Consider the following 17,015-nt stretch of genomic DNA (forward strand, 5'->3'; position numbering starts at 1 on the left):
TATTGGCGGGAGTCCAACAGCCAGCACCCCAGCGATCAGCTGTTTGAAGAAGAGGTGGTGCGCATAGCCATGAAGAATTCCTCTTCAAGATTACTTGCATGTCATCATGGTTGGCACACTGTAATTACAGCTGCTTGTCCTATTCACTTGAATCACAAGACGATGTGCAATTGAAATTTTGAAGAGGAAGTAGTGCTCACGCGAGTTCCACCTCCTATTCAAAAGCTGATCGGTGTGATTGCCGAGTAATAGGACCCCTACCGATATGATAATGACCTATCTTTAGGATAGGTCTTCAGCATCTATCCCTTTAAGTATAGAAATAGTAGAGATTGAAATATATAAATTATATTGTTTCCCACAAAAGTATTTATCAATCTGCTCAGCTGCTCCTGCCTCTATATCTTGCTGCCTGCAGATTGCATTTTAATTTTGTGGTGACAGATCCCCTCTTAGGTATTGCACATCAAAATTGTAACCATGTGAATCTCCATTAAGCCAATCATCTGGAAGGGAGGACCGGATTATCACACAGCACACTTTGTACCCCTTCAACAGAAGTACTCAATCTAGTAGATACCGTAGTCTAACTGGACTGTACCTGACTAATCCCTTTAAAGGGAGCCCGTGACATTGAAAATCCAGTCCATTCTGCAGGCAGCATGTTATAGAGCAGGATGAGCAAATTGAAAGTTTGTGGGATATAATTATTTGACCCCTCACTGATTTTGTAAGTTTGTCCAATGACAAAGAAATGAAAAGTCTCAGAACAGTATCATTTCAATGGTAGGTTTATTGTAACAGTGGCAGATAGCACATCAAAAGGAAAATCGAAAAAATAACTTTAAATAAAAGATAGCAACTGATTTGCATTTCATTGAGTGAAATAAGTATTTGAACCCCTACCAACCATTAAGAGTTCTGGCTCCCACAGAGTGGTTAGACACTTCTACTCAATTAGTCACCCTCATTAAGGACACCTGTCTTAACTAGTCACCTGTATAAAAGACACCTGTCCACAGAATCAATCAATCAAGCAGACTCCAAACTCTCCAACATGGGAAAGACCAAAGAGCTGTCCAAGGATGTCAGAGACAAAATTGTAGACCTGCACAAGGCTGGAATGGGCTACAAAACCATTAGCAAGAAGCTGGGAGAGAAGGTGACAACTGTTGGTGCGATTGTTCGAAAATGGAAGGAGCACAAAATGACCATCAATCGACCTCGCTCTGGGGCTCCACGCAAGATCTCACCTCGTGGGGTGTCAATGGTTCTGAGAAAGGTGAAAAAGCATTCTAGAACTACACGGGAGGAGTTAGTTAATGACCTCAAATTAGCAGGGACCACAGTCACCAAGAAAACCATTGGAAACACATTACACCGCAATGGATAAAAATCCTGCAGGGCTCGCAAGGTCCCCCTGCTCAGGAAGGCACATGTGCAGGCCCGTCTGAAGTTTGCCAATGAACACCTGAATGATTCAGAGAGTGACTGGGAGAAGGTGCTGTGGTCTGATGAGACCAAAATAGAGCTCTTTGGCATTAACTCAACTCGCTGTGTTTGGAGGAAGAAAAATGCTGCCTATGACCCCCAAAACACCGTCCCCACCGTCAAGCATGGGGGTGGAAACATTTTGCTTTGGGGGTGTTTTTCTGCTAAGGGCACAGGACAACTTATTCGCATAAACGGGAAAATGGACGGAGCCATGTATCGTGAAATCCTGAGCGACAACCTCCTTCCCTCTGCCAGGAAACTGAAAATGGGTCGTGGATGGGTGTTCCAGCACGACAATGACCCAAAACATACAGCAAAGGCAACAAAGGAGTGGCTCAAGAAGAAGCACATTAAGGTCATGGAGTGGCCTAGTCAGTCTCCGGACCTTAATCCAATCGAAAACCTATGGAGGGAGCTCAAGCTCAGAGTTGCACAGAGACAGCCTCGAAACCTTAGGGATTTAGAGATGATCTGCAAAGAGGAGTGGACCAACATTCCTCCTAAAATGTGCGCAAACTTGGTCATCAATTACAAGAAACGTTTGACCTCTGTGCTTGCAAACAAGGGTTTTTCCACCAAGTATTAAGTCTTTTTTTGTTAGAGGGTTCAAATACTTATTTCACTCAATGAAATGCAAATCAGTTGCTATCTTTTATTTAAAGTTATTTTTTCGATTTTCCTTTTGATGTGCTATCTGCCACTGTTACTAATTAAAGGGGCTGGCCACTTTCTGGCTATTTTTAACCAATGTGTATATAAGATAACTATATGACACTTACTAATATAGCCTATGTTGATTTTCTGTGCTGTTTCCTATATTTCATAAGCTACAGTATGTGCACTTGTTAGGAAAATTTTCTGTGCTGTCTACACAGGAGACCTGTCCATAAAATGGCCACTGATAGAGGGTCATGTGACCAGGCAAAAAAACTCCAGAGATATCACTCAGCCTTCTCAAATACACCACACCTGCCATCTGAACTTGCCCTGTTGGGAGATAAGTACAGGTGCAGTGTATTTGAGTGGAGGAGGCTGACTGATTTGCCTGACCCTCCATCAGCTGCCATTTTATGGACAGGACCTCCATGTGGACAACACAAAAGACTTGGCCCACAAGGGAGAATACTTTATGAAATATAGAAAATGGTGCAGAATATCAATGAAGACTATATTAGTTAGTGCTATATAGTCATCTTACAAACACATTGGTTAGCAGTAGCCAGAAAGTGGCCAACCCCTTTAAGTATAACTTGTAATTTAGTCATGTAAACCTCTGCTCTTTCTGAGCAACAGATCCCAGTGGACAATTCTACTCAGTGACTGATAGATATCTCTACATGTAGACTCATACAGGGAAGGCTGGCAATCAATAAGTAAGCCTGAAGGTCAAAATGAGTAGAGTCTCGGAGCAATAAAATACAAATTATATTGAGACTTTTTTCACAAAATTATATTCATTCTGCCCAGATCCTCCTGCTGTATATAACATGCTATTTGCAGAATAGACTTTGTTTTGTCACAGGTTCCCTTTAAGAAAAGGGAGACACTAAAATTATTAACCCATTGCAGGATGATCTCAACACCAGCCTGAGTCTGAGATTGTCATGAATGTACAGCATTTATAGGCTTTAAGGTATGGTTTACCTGAATGGTTTGGAAGGTTGGAGATTTGGGACCCTGGGGCTTTTTCTATGATATGTGGTCGGCTTGTGCTTTCCTGTGGACAAAAAAAATAATATGTTAAAAATCAGCTCTTAGGCTCTACATCATGAATATTTACTATTAATACTGTTGTTATACACCAAACATATAGCCCTGGAGTATGGTATGCACATAATCTATTGCCTAATGTACTAAAAACCTAATAGTGAAAAAGATTTCCAACTCACATAGCTTAAATGCATGCCAGAAATATTCTCTTTAAGAATACTTCAGACCTATTATTGCTTACGGACATTTTGATGGTGTGACATGTGAACTTAGCTATGCTGAGACCTTTTTTCTATCAATGTGTTGTGTGTTTTTCCCTGTATCAGTCATCTACTCATCTGTCATCTGCTTTTCTATTGTCCTGAGGTTTTTGCTTGTCATTCTTATACACCAATCGGCCATAACATAAAAACCACATGCCTAATATTATGTAAGTTCCCTCATGCCACCAAGGTAGATCTAGTGTACTCATTTGACATCAAGAAATTACCGTATGAACACACTACAAAACTCGCCTCGAGTAATAACACTGTTTCTGGCCATTATATGACTTGTCTTCTGTATTTTTAAGCAGTTTACCCTCTACGGCTCCATCTTTAAGGCTAGGTCTACACAACGACATTTGTCGCGCGACAATTTTCATAATGGCAGTCTATGGTGTCGCACTGCAACATGCAACATGCTGCAACTGCGACGCAATAGTCGCAGAAAATTCATTCGAGATGGATTTTTCTGCGACTGTCGCGTCGCAGTCGCAGCATGTCGCATGTTGCAGTGCGACACCATAGACTGCCATTATAAAAATTGTCGCGCGACATTGGTGCAACAAAATGTCGCGCGACAAATGTTGCAGTGTAGTTGTGCCCTATCTGTCGCGCGACAAATGTCGTCATGTAGACCTAGCCTTATACTTAGTTCTCCCTGACCTAGTGGCTAGAGACTACCTGTTATGATGTCTTCCATAGATTAAAAGGAGAGAAATAGGAGATTCTGCTCCTAAGTCACTCACTTAGAAGCATTAAGGATATTATATTATTATTTTTATATCACAGAGAAGTACTGGAGGAGTATTGATGTGAATAAGGCTCTTGGGTTGATATAAAACACAATTAGCTCCATCAGTGTCTGTGTTGTGTCCATCTGCTTTTTCTGACAGCAGCTCAGTCCTCATCCCTTTCCTTAGGCCTCTTTCACACGAGTGTTGCGGGAAAAGGTCCGTGTGCGTTGCGGGAACATTGTAATGCGTTTTGCACTCGCGTGAGAAAAATCTCGCATGTTTGGTACCCAAACCCGAACTTCTTCACAGAAGTTCGGGCTTGGGATCGGTGTTCTGTAGATTGTATTATTTTCCCTTATAACATGGTTATAAGGGAAAATAATAGCATTCTTAACCACCTCAGCCCCCAGTGCTTAAACACCCTGAAAGACCAGGCCACTTTTTACACTTCTGACCTACACTACTTTCACCGTTTATTGCTCGGTCATGCAACTTACCACCCAAATGAATTTTACCTCCTTTTCTTCTCACTAATAGAGCTTTCATTTGGTGGTATTTCTTTGCTGCTGACATTTTTACTTTTTTTGTTATTAATCGAAATTTAACGATTTTTTTTGCAAAAAAATGACATTTTTCACTTTCAGGTGTAAAATTTTGCAAAAAAAACGACATCCATATAGAAATTTTGCTCTAAATTTATAGTTCTACATGTCTTTGATAAAAAAAAAATGTTTGGGTAAAAAAAAAATGGTTTGGGTAAAAGTTATAGCGTTTACAAACTATGGTACAAAAATGTGAATTTCCGCTTTTTGAAGCAGCTCTGACTTTCTGAGCACCTGTCATGTTTCCTGAGGTTCTACAATGCCCAGACAGTACAAACACCCCACAAATGACCCCATTTCTGAAAGTAGACACCCTAAGGTATTCACTGATGGGCATAGTGAGTTCATAGAACTTTTTATTTTTTGTCACAAGTTAGCGGAAAATGATGATTTTTTTTTTTTTTTTTTTTTTTCTTACAAAGTCTCATATTCCACTAACTTGTGACAAAAAATAAAAAGTTCTATGAACTCACTATGCCCATCAGCGAATACCTTGGGGTCTCTTCTTTCCAAAATGGGGTCACTTGTGGGGTAGTTATACTGCCCTGGCATTCTAGGGGCCCAAATGTGTGGTAAGGAGTTTGAAATCAAATTCTGTAAAAATTGACCTGTGAAATCCGAAAGGTGCTCTTTGGAATATGGGCCCCTTTGCCCACCTAGGCTGCAAAAAAGTGTCACACATCTGGTATCTCCGTACTCAGGAGAAGGTGGGGAATGTGTTTTGGGGTGTCATTTTATATATACCCATGCTGGGTGAGAGAAATATCTTGGCAAAAGACAACTTTTCCCATTTTTTTATACAAAGTTGGCATTTGACCAAGATATTTATCTCACCCAGCATGGGTATATGTAAAAAGACACCCCAAAACACATTCCTCAACTTCTCCTGAGTACGGAGATACCAGATGTGTGACACTTTTTTGCAGCCTAGGTGGGCAAAGGGGCCCATATTCCAAAGAGCACCTTTCGGATTTCACAGGTCAATTTTTACAGAATTTGATTTCAAACTCCTTACCACACATTTGGGCCCCTAGAATGCCAGGGCAGTATAACTACCCCACAAGTGACCCCATTTTGGAAAGAAGACACCCCAAGGTATTCGCTGATGGGCATAGTGAGTTCATGGAAGTTTTTATTTTTTGTCACAAGTTAGTGGAATATGAGACTTTGTATGAAAAAAAAAAAAAAAAAAAAAATCATCATTTTCCACTAACTTGTGACAAAAAATAAAAAATTCTAGGAACTAAACATGCCCCTCACGGAATACCTTGGGGTGTCTTCTTTCCAAAATGGGGTCACTTGTGGGGTAGTTATACTGCCCTGGCATTCTAGGGGCCCAAATGTGTGGTAAGGAGTTTGAAATCAAATTCAGTAAAAAATGACCTGTGAAATCCGAAAGGTGCTCTTTGGAATGTGGGCCCCTTTGCCCACCTAGGCTGCAAAAAAGTGTCACACATCTGGTATCTCCGTACTCAGGAGAAGTTGAGGAATGTGTTTTGGGGTGTCTTTTTACATATACCCATGCTGGGTGAGATAAATATCTTGGTCAAATGCCAACTTTGTATAAAAAAATGGGAAAAGTTGTCTTTTGCCAAGATATTTCTCTCACCCAGCATGGGTATATATAAAATGACACCCCAAAACACATTCCCCACCTTCTCCTGAGTACGGAGATACCAGATGTGTGACACTTTTTTGCAGCCTAGGTGGGCAAAGGGGCCCATATTCCAAAGAGCACCTTTCGGATTTCACAGGTCAATTTTTACAGAATTTGATTTCAAACTCCTTACCACACATTTGGGCCCCTAGAATGCCAGGGCAGTATAACTACCCCACAAGTGACCCCATTTTGGAAAGAAGAGACCCCAAGGTATTCGCTGATGGGCATAGTGAGTTCATGGAAGTTTTTATTTTTTGTCACAAGTTAGTGGAATATGAGACTTTGTATGAAAAAAAAAAAAAAAAAAAAATCATCATTTTCCACTAACTTGTGACAAAAAATAAAAAATTCTAGGAACTCGCCATGCCCCTCACGGAATACCTTGGGGTGTCTTCTTTCCAAAATGGGGTCACTTGTGGGGTAGTTATACTGCCCTGGCATTCTAGGGGCCCAAATGTGTGGTAAGGAGTTTGAAATCAAATTCTGTAAAAATTGACCTGTGAAATCCGAAAGGTGCTCTTTGGAATATGGGCCCCTTTGCCCACCTAGGCTGCAAAAAAGTGTCACACATCTGGTATCTCCGTACTCAGGAGAAGGTGGGGAATGTGTTTTGGGGTGTCATTTTATATATACCCATGCTGGGTGAGAGAAATATCTTGGCAAAAGACAACTTTTCCCATTTTTTTATACAAAGTTGGCATTTGACCAAGATATTTATCTCACCCAGCATGGGTATATGTAAAAAGACACCCCAAAACACATTCCTCAACTTCTCCTGAGTACGGAGATACCAGATGTGTGACACTTTTTTGCAGCCTAGGTGGGCAAAGGGGCCCACATTCCAAAGAGCACCTTTCGGATTTCACAGGTCATTTTTTACTGAATTTGATTTCAAACTCCTTACCACACATTTGGGCCCCTAGAATGCCAGGGCAGTATAACTACCCCACAAGTGACCCCATTTTGGAAAGAAGAGACCCCAAGGTATTCGCTGATGGGCATAGTGAGTTCATGGAAGTTTTTATTTTTTGTCACAAGTTAGTGGAATATGAGACTTTGTATGAAAAAAAAAAAAAAAAAAAAAAAAATCATCATTTTCCACTAACTTGTGACTAAAAATTAAAAATTCTAGGAACTTGCCATGCCCCTCACGGAATACCTTGGGGTGTCTTCTTTCCAAAATGGGGTCACTTGTGGGGTAGTTATACTGCCCTGGCATTTTACAGGGGCCCTAATGTGTGGTAAGTAGGTAAATGACCTGTGAAATCCGAAAGGTGCTCTTTGGAATGTGGGCCCCTTTGCCCACCTAGGCTGCAAAAAAGTGTCACACATCTGGTATCTCCGTACTCAGGAGAAGGTGGGGAATGTGTTTTGGGGTGTCATTTTACATATACCCATGCTGGGTGAGAGAAATATCTTGGCAAAGACAACTTTTCCCATTTTTTTTATACAAAGTTTGCATTTGACCAAGATATTTATCTCACCCAGCATGGGTATATGTAAAAAGACACCCCAAAACACATTCCTCAACTTCTCCTGAGTACGGAGATACCAGATGTGTGACACTTTTTTGCAGCCTAGGTGGGCAAAGGGGCCCAAATTCCTTTTAGCAGGGCATTTTTAGACATTTGGATACCAGACTTCTTCTCACGCTTTGGGGCCCCTAAAATGCCAGGGCAGTATAAATACCCCACATGTGACCCCATTTTGGAAAGAAGACACCCCAAGGTATTCAATGAGGGGCATGGCGAGTTCATTGAAAAAAAAAAATTTTGGCACAAGTTAGCGGAAATTGATTTTTTTGATTTTGTTCTCACAAAGTCTCCCTTTCCGCTAACTTGGGACAAAAATTTCAATCTTTCATGGACTCAATATGCCCCTCAGCGAATACCTTGGGGTGTCTTCTTTCCAAAATGGTGTTATTTGTGGGGTGTTTGTACTGCCCTGGCATTTGAGGGTCTCCGCAATCATTACATGTATGCCCAGCATTAGGAGTTTCTGCTATTCTCCTTATATTGAGCATACGGGTAATGAGATTTTTTTTTTCCGTTCAGCCTCTGGGCTGAAAGAAAAAAATGAACGGCACAGATTTCTTCATTCGCATCGATCAATGTGGATGAAAAAATCTCGGCCAAAAAAAGAAAAAAGGAGGGGAAAGGCGTCTGCCAGGACATAGGAGCTCCGCCCAACATCCATACCCACTTCAGCTCGTATGCCCTGGCAAACCAGATTTCTCCATTCACATCAATCGATGTGGATGAATAAATCATTGCCGGGATTTTTTTTTTTATATATACAAAGTGTTTGCCAAAGTATATGAACACCGCCACCTCCTCAGCTCATATGCCTTGGCAAACATATCTTTTACTGCAGAGGAGAAATCTCGTCTTGCAGCGCCGCATACACCGACTTGCGTGTAATCTGACAGCAGCGCAATGCTTCTGTCCGAATGCACATCAGTGCTGCAGCTGGTCGATCGGATGGTCCACCTGGAAGGTAAAAAAAACAAAACAAAAAAGAAAAAACCAGGCCGCAAAGCAATAACTTTATTAACTTTAGAACAGAACATATTAACTTTTTTAAACTTTTTTAACTTTTTTACTTACCGGTAATTTTTTTTTTGTTTTGTTTTTTTTACCTTTATAGAACAAACCTCTCCTTCCCCATGGGACAATGTGCAAAGCGCAAATCGCCCAAAGATGTGGCGAAGTACGTTATGCACTTTATCCCAGGTGAAAGGAGAGGTTTGCAGCAGCTGTGAGAGAAAGGGCCCTAATAGCCCTGTGTGCCTGTCCTGGTGAGATGTGATCCCTATGCTAGGTGTACCTGTGTGTGGTACTTCCGGAAACACTCTCCTAAGCATAGGGCAGGGTGGTCCGGACAGTCAGGACAGAAATAGCGGGTGTCACGCCTTATTCCACTCCTGCTACAGACACGACATTTTTTTCGGGGTGGCGGTTGGGTTGAGGTACCAGCAACGACACTGGGGAAATGTCGCTCGTGTAGACGGCTAACTACACTGGTGGATGGGGCCACGGAACCTCCTGGGTAAAGGAGGTTCTCGATGATCTCTTCCTGGAATTTGAGGAAGGATCGTGTTCTCCCAGCCTTACTGTAGAGAACAAAACTATTGTAGAGCGCCAATTGAATTAAATATACAGACACCTTCTTATACCAGCGTCTGGTTCTGCGGGAAACTAAATAGGGAGCCAACATCTGGTCATTGAAGTCCACCCCTCCCATGAGCGCATTATAGTCGTGGACTGAGAGGGGCTTTTCAATGACACGGGTTGCCCTTTGAATTTGTATTGTCGTGTCTGCGTGAATGGAGGAGAGCATGTAAACGTCACGCTTGTCTCTCCATTTCACCGCGAGCAGTTCTTCGTTACACAAGGCAGCCCTCTCCCCCCTTGCAAGACGGGTGGTTACAAGCCGTTGGGGGAAGCCCACGCGACTAGTTCGCGCGGTGCCACAGGCGCAAATCCGTTCTAGAAACAAATGCCTAAAGAGGGCCACACTTGTGTAAAAATTGTCCACATAAAGATGGTACCCCTTGCCGAATAAGGGTGACACCAAGTCCCAGACTGTCTTCCCACTGCTCCCCAGGTAGTCAGGGCAACCGACCGGCTCCAGGGTCTGATCTTTTCCCTCATAGATCCGAAATTTGTGGGTATAGCCTGTGGCCCTTTCACAGAGCTTATACAATTTGACCCCATACCGGGCACGCTTGCTTGGGATGTACTGTTTGAAGCCAAGGCGCCCGGTAAAATGTATTAGGGACTCGTCTACGCAGATGTTTTGCTCAGGGGTATACAAATCTGCAAATTTCTGGTTGAAATGGTCTATGAGGGGCCGAATTTTGTGGAGCCGGTCAAAAGCTGGGTGGCCTCTGGGACGGGAGGTGGTGTTGTCGCTAAAGTGCAGGAAACGCAGGATGGCCTCAAATCGTGTCCTGGACATAGCAGCAGAGAACATGGGCATGTGATGAATTGGGTGCGTTGACCAATATGACCGCAATTCATGCTTTTTTGTCAGGCCCATGTTGAGGAGAAGGCCCAGAAAAATTTTAAGTTCGGAAACTTGGACTGGTTTCCACCGGAAAGGCTGGGCATAAAAGCTTCCCGGGTTTGCGGTTATAAATTGTGTGGCATATTGGTTGGTCTCTGCCACGACTAAGTCCAAGAGCTCCGCAGTCAAGAACAGCTCAAAAAATCCCAGGGCCGTACTGATCTGAGCCGTCTCAACCCGAACTCCAGACTGGGCGGTGAAAGGGGGAACTACTGGTGCGGCTGAAGTTGGTGACTGCCAATCAGGGTTTGCCAGCACCTCAGGGATTCTAGGGGCTCTACGGGCCTGTCTGTGCGGTGGCTGCGACGGGGTAACTAGTGCACGTGCCACCGTACCAGCTTCAACTGCCCTTCTGGTGCTCGCTACTTCACCATGTTGTACGGCAGTGCTGGTACTAGGTCCAGGAAGGGCTGCGCTGCTGGTGTATGCCTCACCACGTGATCCGGCAGCGACAGCCCCACTCTGCTGCTCTTGAAGCGGATCCTGCATAACCTGTGGTCTAGCGACACGGGGCCGGGTACGCCTGGTGCTGCCAGGGACCTCAACCTCCTCGTCCGAACTTTGGGTCAGAGAGCCACTGCTTTCTACAGGTTCATATTCTGACCCGCTAGATTCATCAGATGAGGGTTCCCACTCCTCATCCGACTGGGTCAGAATCCTGTAGGCCTCTTCAGAAGAATACCCCCTGTTTGACATTTGGACTACTAAATTTAGGGGTATTCCCTGAGACTACCCAAGAAAAAAAGCAAGCCTGTCTTACAAAGGGGAGGCTAGCGAAGTACCGGAGGCCGCTGCGGTTGATAAAAAATATCAAAACTGATTTTTTTATCGCCGCAGAGCGTGTAAAGTGAATGTGCAGTGATCAAAAAAAAAAATTTTTTTGTCACTGCGGTGGGGCGGGCGTGGGTGAACGCACGTGTGGGCGACCGATCAGGCCTGATCGGGCAAACACTGCGTTTTGGGTGGAGGGCGAACTAAAGTGACACTAATACTATTATAGATCTGACCGTGATCAGTTTTGATCACTTACAGATACTATAAAAGTACAAATGCTGATTAGCGATACGCTAAACAGCGAATAAAAGTGACTGCGGTGCGGTGGGGTGGGCGCTAACTGACGCTAACTACCTAACCAAGGGGCCTAAACTATCCCTAAAACCTAACAGCCAATACTAGTGAAAAAAAAAAGTGTCAGTTTACACTGATCACTTTTTGTCTTTCACTAAGTGATTGACAGGGGGCGATCAAGGGGTTAATTTGGATGATGGGGGTGATGGATGGTGATCAGGGGCTAAGGGCAGTGTTTGGTGTGTACTCACAGTGATGTCTGCTTCTCTGCTGGATCCAACCGACGAAAAGGACCAGCAGAGAAGCAGAGAAGCCATATAACAGATCATATTTACTAATATGATCTGTTATCTGGCTTGTGATTCGATTTTTTAAAAATCAGCAACCTGCCAGCGACGATCATTGGCTGGCAGGTTGCTGATGAAATACTCCTCTAACTTTTGCCGGCCCGCGATGCGCATGCGCGGGCCGGCTGTGACCGAAATCTCGCGTCTCGCGAGATGACGCGCCGGCGCGTCCAGGAGGAATGAATCAACCACCTCCAGGACGCGTCTGTGCGTACAGCGGTCCGGAGGTGGTTAATACAGAATGCTTAGTAAAATAGGGCTGGAGGGGTTAAAAAAAAAATTTTAAAAAAAATTTAACTCACCTTAGTCCCCTTGATCGCGCAGCCGGCATCTCTTCTGTCTTCTTTGCTGTGCACAGGAATAGGACCTTTGATGACGTCACTGTGCTCATCACATGGCCCAATCACGTGAGGGACCATGTGATTGGATCATGTGATGTGACGTCACCACATGTCCTTACCCAGACCCGAACTTCTTCACAAAAGTTCAGGTTTGGGTTCAAGGTTGTGTAGATTGTATTATTTCCCCTTATAACATGGTTATAAGGGAAAATAATAGCATTCTGAATACAGAATGCATAGTACAATGGCGCTGGAAGGGTTAAAAAAAAATAAAAAAATTAACTCACTTTCTCCTCTTGTTCGCGTAGTTCCCAGTCTCTTCTTTACTTCTTTAATGATGAGCTGTGGGCTAAAGGACCTTTGGTGACGTCAGATCACATGCTCCAATCACATGGTCCATCACCGTGGTGATGGACCATGTGATTGGAGCATGTGATCTGATGTCACCACAGGTCCTAGCCGGTAGTTCATCATTAAAGAAGTAAAGAAGAGACCGGGAACTACGCGAACAAGAGAAGAAGGTGAGTTAATTTTTTAATTTTTTTTAACCGCTCCAGCGCTATTGTACTATGCATTCTGTATTCAGAATGCTATTATTTTCCCTTATAACCATGTTATAAGGGAAAATAATACAGTGAATAGACTGTCACCTAGCAACCATGCGTGAAAATCGCACCGCATCCGCACTTGCTTGCGGATGCTTGCGATTTTCACGCAACACCATTCACTTCTATGGGACCTGCGTTGCGTGAAAAACGTAGAATATAGAGCATGCTGCGATTTTCACGCAACGCACAAGTGATGCGTGAAAATCACCGCTCATGTGAACAGCCCCATAGAAATGAATGGGTCGGGATTCAGTGCGGGTGCAATGCGTTCACCTCACGCATCGCATCCGCGCGGAATACTCGTCCGTGTGAAAGGGGCCTTAAACTTCTATGGGAGCATGTAACCTGATCCTTCAGAGAGCTTGCAGGTTATCTTGGTTTCTTAACCCTTTCAAGACCAGATGATTTTCAGTTTTTACTCCCAGCCCTCCCAAAGCCATAACTTAAATTTTCCATTCACATAGCCATATGAGGGCTTGTTTTTGTGGGACAAGATGCTCTTTCTAATAACACCATTTACAGTTGCATACAATGTGGTGGTAAGCGAGTAAAAAATTCCAAATGGGGTGGAATTATAAAAAGAAAAAGAAAAATACACCATTTCGCCACAGTTTTTTTTTTTTTTGCATTTCCTATGCAGTAAAACTGACCTGTTACTTTTATTCTTTGGGTCAGTAAAATTACAAAAATACCACACATTTATAGTTTTTCTTGCATTTTGATACTGTGTGACAGCTCATTTTTTGCGGGGCGATCTGTACTTTTCACTGATACCATTCTGGGTTCTGTATGACTTTTTGATACCTTTTTCAATTCAGCCATTTTAACTTTTTTCCCCGTTTCGCCGTTTGCCATATGGCAAATATTTTTATATTTAAATAGCACAGGTGTTTTTGCATGTGGCAATGCCCATGACGTTTATTTTTTAAATTATGTATTTTAATTTTAATTTTGGGGAAATATGGAGTGATTAGAATTTGTATGTTTTTTTATTTCTTTAAATATTTTTAAAAGCTCTTTTTTCTTTTTTTTGCATTTTTTTATAGTTTCCCTAGGGAACTATAACAAGCATTCATTAGACTGCACAGGCAGGAGCTTCATGGGAACTAATGTGCAACAGCCCTGTACCACTCCTAGTACAGGAGCTGCTGCACATTACATTTGGCTTCCCTGATCCTCATCACATTTGACCATGGCATATGAGGGGTTAAATGTCTGCAATTAACGTTATTGTCGATAACATACATTAGTCCTGGCCTGCTGTTTAATATAGCAGGATATCTGGCGGCAAAGGTGCCTACTCCGCTTGTGAGCTGGCTCCATTTTTATATTCCCGACCGTTTACATAAATTTATGTGGGGCGGTCAGGAAGGGGTTAAGACCCCATGGACACAACCACATCCCTATTGCAATCATGGATCCGCAAAAGACTTCAAAGGGTCCATGGTCCACAGATAAGTATAAGACGTTTTATGTTTTGCATCATGGACATACAGGTGTGGACAGCACACAGATCGTCCGTGTGCTTTCCATATCCGTATATCCGTTCTCCAAAAAGATATACCACGTCCACAAAATATGGACCACTGACACGTTAAACACAATGGGTCCACAAATTACATGCAGAAAGTATATTGACCACTTTGTGATATTTTTCTATGTTCATCTGTGCTATTGATTTATGCAAATCTGTGTAGAAAGTTAGTAACTAACTTAGGCCTGATGCACACGGCCGTTGTTTGGGTCCGCAGCCGAGATTTTAGTGGTTCGGATGCGGACCCATTCACTTCAATGGGGCCGCAAAAGATGCGGACAGCACTCCGTGTGCTGTCCGCATCCGTTGCTCCGTTCCGCGGCCCTGCAAAAAAAATATAACATGTCCTATTCTTGGACCGCAAAAAACGGCACGGTCGTGTGCATGTAGCCTTATTCACAAGAAAAAACTGACATGACCTGAAAAACCCAACCAGGTTCTGTCCACCATTGTGTGTGTAGTATACTGAAAGTACAGCATCAAGAAGATCAAAGTCCTAATTTATGCAGTGGAATATAAAGCACTGTGTCTGCGGTATCTTGCACTAATGATGGAAAGCCCAAATCAATAGTGAAACATGACACAAAGCAATCTAATATGCTACACACATATCATTGTGGGGATTTTAAAGTCTTTTCAGAATGGATAAGAAAAACTAAAAACAGTTAAAAATTTACAGCAAAATTAGAGTTAAGTCTGGTAGAGTGGTAATATGGTAATTTTGGGACCTTAATGCAAATTATTACGCTTCACTAATTGCATTTACCCACCACCTACTAGGGTCATTGCTTTTTCTATTACCAAAACAGATGTGACCCGGTGAGGCATCACCTCTACAAGACCTTGAAGGTGTCCCTTGGTATGTGGGGCTTTCCATCCTGATTATTTATTAATATATGGAAATCACAGACAGCTATTTATTTTTTAAATGACAAATTGGAAAACCATAATCAGTCACAAAGAATGTCAGTGACACATATTTACAGCTGACAATACAAATACGAACAGGTCTGCAGCATTTACTATCAACTGTGAAGTGATAGCTACATTCATTACAACCTGCACAAACTGTCCAAGCCTGGAAAAAGAAATAAATAACAATTCCTTTTTACCCTATTTTCCTGGAATGCCTAGTTATTTATGGACAGTGCAAGGTGTGAGGTGGGACGTCCATGGATCGAGCCTATCTCACCAATGCATGATCAGATTGAGATCTGGGAAGTTTAGAGTCCAAGTCAACACCTTGCAGTGTGCATTATCCTGCTAAAAGAAGCCACTGCAATTAGAAAATATCACTGCTGTGAAGAGGAGTACTTGGTCTGCAACCAAGTTTAGGAAGGTGGTACATATCAAGGTACCCACATATGAATGCAGGACCCAAGGATTTCAAGCAAAACATTTCCCAAAGCATCACACTGTCTTCGCCAACAAGCCTTGTTCCCTTCCCGTAGTACGTTGTGGTCCCACCTGTTTCCCAGTTACACAGCGCATACACCTGGCTATGAACATGATGTAAAGGAAAATGTGATTTATTACACCTTCTTCAATTTGCATTGCAGTCTCAGCACATTTGTTTCGCTGAGAAGAGAAACAGACAAAACAGTTTCTTACATTGAGCATCTGTGGTTGTGACTGCCTCGGTCTAGCTTGTGGACATTGCCGATTTCATTAGACCAGAATAATGTCTCATTCACACATCAGTGTTTGGTCAGTGATTTCCATCAGCGATTGTGAGCCAAAACCAGGAGTGGAGCCTTCACAGATATAAGGTATAAGGGAAGATCTGCACCTGTTCTGTGTTTAGAGCTGACCGAACAGTGACTGTGTGACTAAGGCCTCATGCACACGACCGTTTTTTTTTTGCGGTCCGCAAAAACGGGTTCCGTTTTTCCGTGATCCGTGACCGTTTTTTCGTCCGTGGGTCTTCCTTGATTTTTGGAGGATCCACGAACATGAAAAAAAAGTCGTTTTGGTGTCCGCCTGGCCGTGCGGAGCCAAACGGATCCGTCCTGAATTACAATGCAAGTCAATGGGGACGGATCCGTTTGACGTTGACACAATATGGTGCAATTTCAAACGGATCCGTCCCCCGTTGACTTTCAATGTAAAGTCAGGAGTCCCTATTATACCATCGGATCTGAGTTTTCTCCAATCCGATGGTATATTTTAACTTGAAGCGTCCCCATCACCATGGGAACGCCTCTATGTTAGAATATACCATCGGATTTGAGTTACATCGTGAAACTCAGATCCGACAGTATATTCTAACACAGAGGCGTTCCCATAGTGATGGGGACGCTTCAAGTTAGAATATACTACAAACTGTGTACATGACTGCCCCCTGCTGCCTGGCAGCACCCGATCTTTTACAGGGGGCTGTGATCAGAACAATTAACCCTTCAGGTGCCGCACCCGAAGGGGTTAATTGTGCGTATCATAGCCCCCTGTAAGATATCAGGGGCCGCCAGGCAGCAGGGTCAGACCCCCCTCCCTCCCCAGTTTGAATATCATTGGTGGCCAGTGTGCGGCCCCCCGCCCCGCCTCTATTGTAATATCATTGGTGGCCAGTGTGCTGTCTCCGTCGGC

General features: G+C 43.2%; 1 protein-coding gene across 1 annotated transcript in view; it reads right to left on the reverse strand.

Annotated features, from left to right (window-relative positions):
* Window positions 1-17,015, reverse strand: part of ADAM23 (ADAM metallopeptidase domain 23) — a 475,404-nt gene that overhangs the window by 232,082 nt on the left and 226,307 nt on the right. The window contains 1 exon segment of the mRNA XM_040441050.1: window positions 3,139-3,211. Coding sequence (XP_040296984.1) covers window positions 3,139-3,211 — 73 coding nt within the window.

Source organism: Bufo bufo, chromosome 7, assembly GCF_905171765.1.
Source record: "Bufo bufo chromosome 7, aBufBuf1.1, whole genome shotgun sequence".
NCBI classification, from domain to species: Eukaryota; Metazoa; Chordata; class Amphibia; order Anura; family Bufonidae; genus Bufo; species Bufo bufo.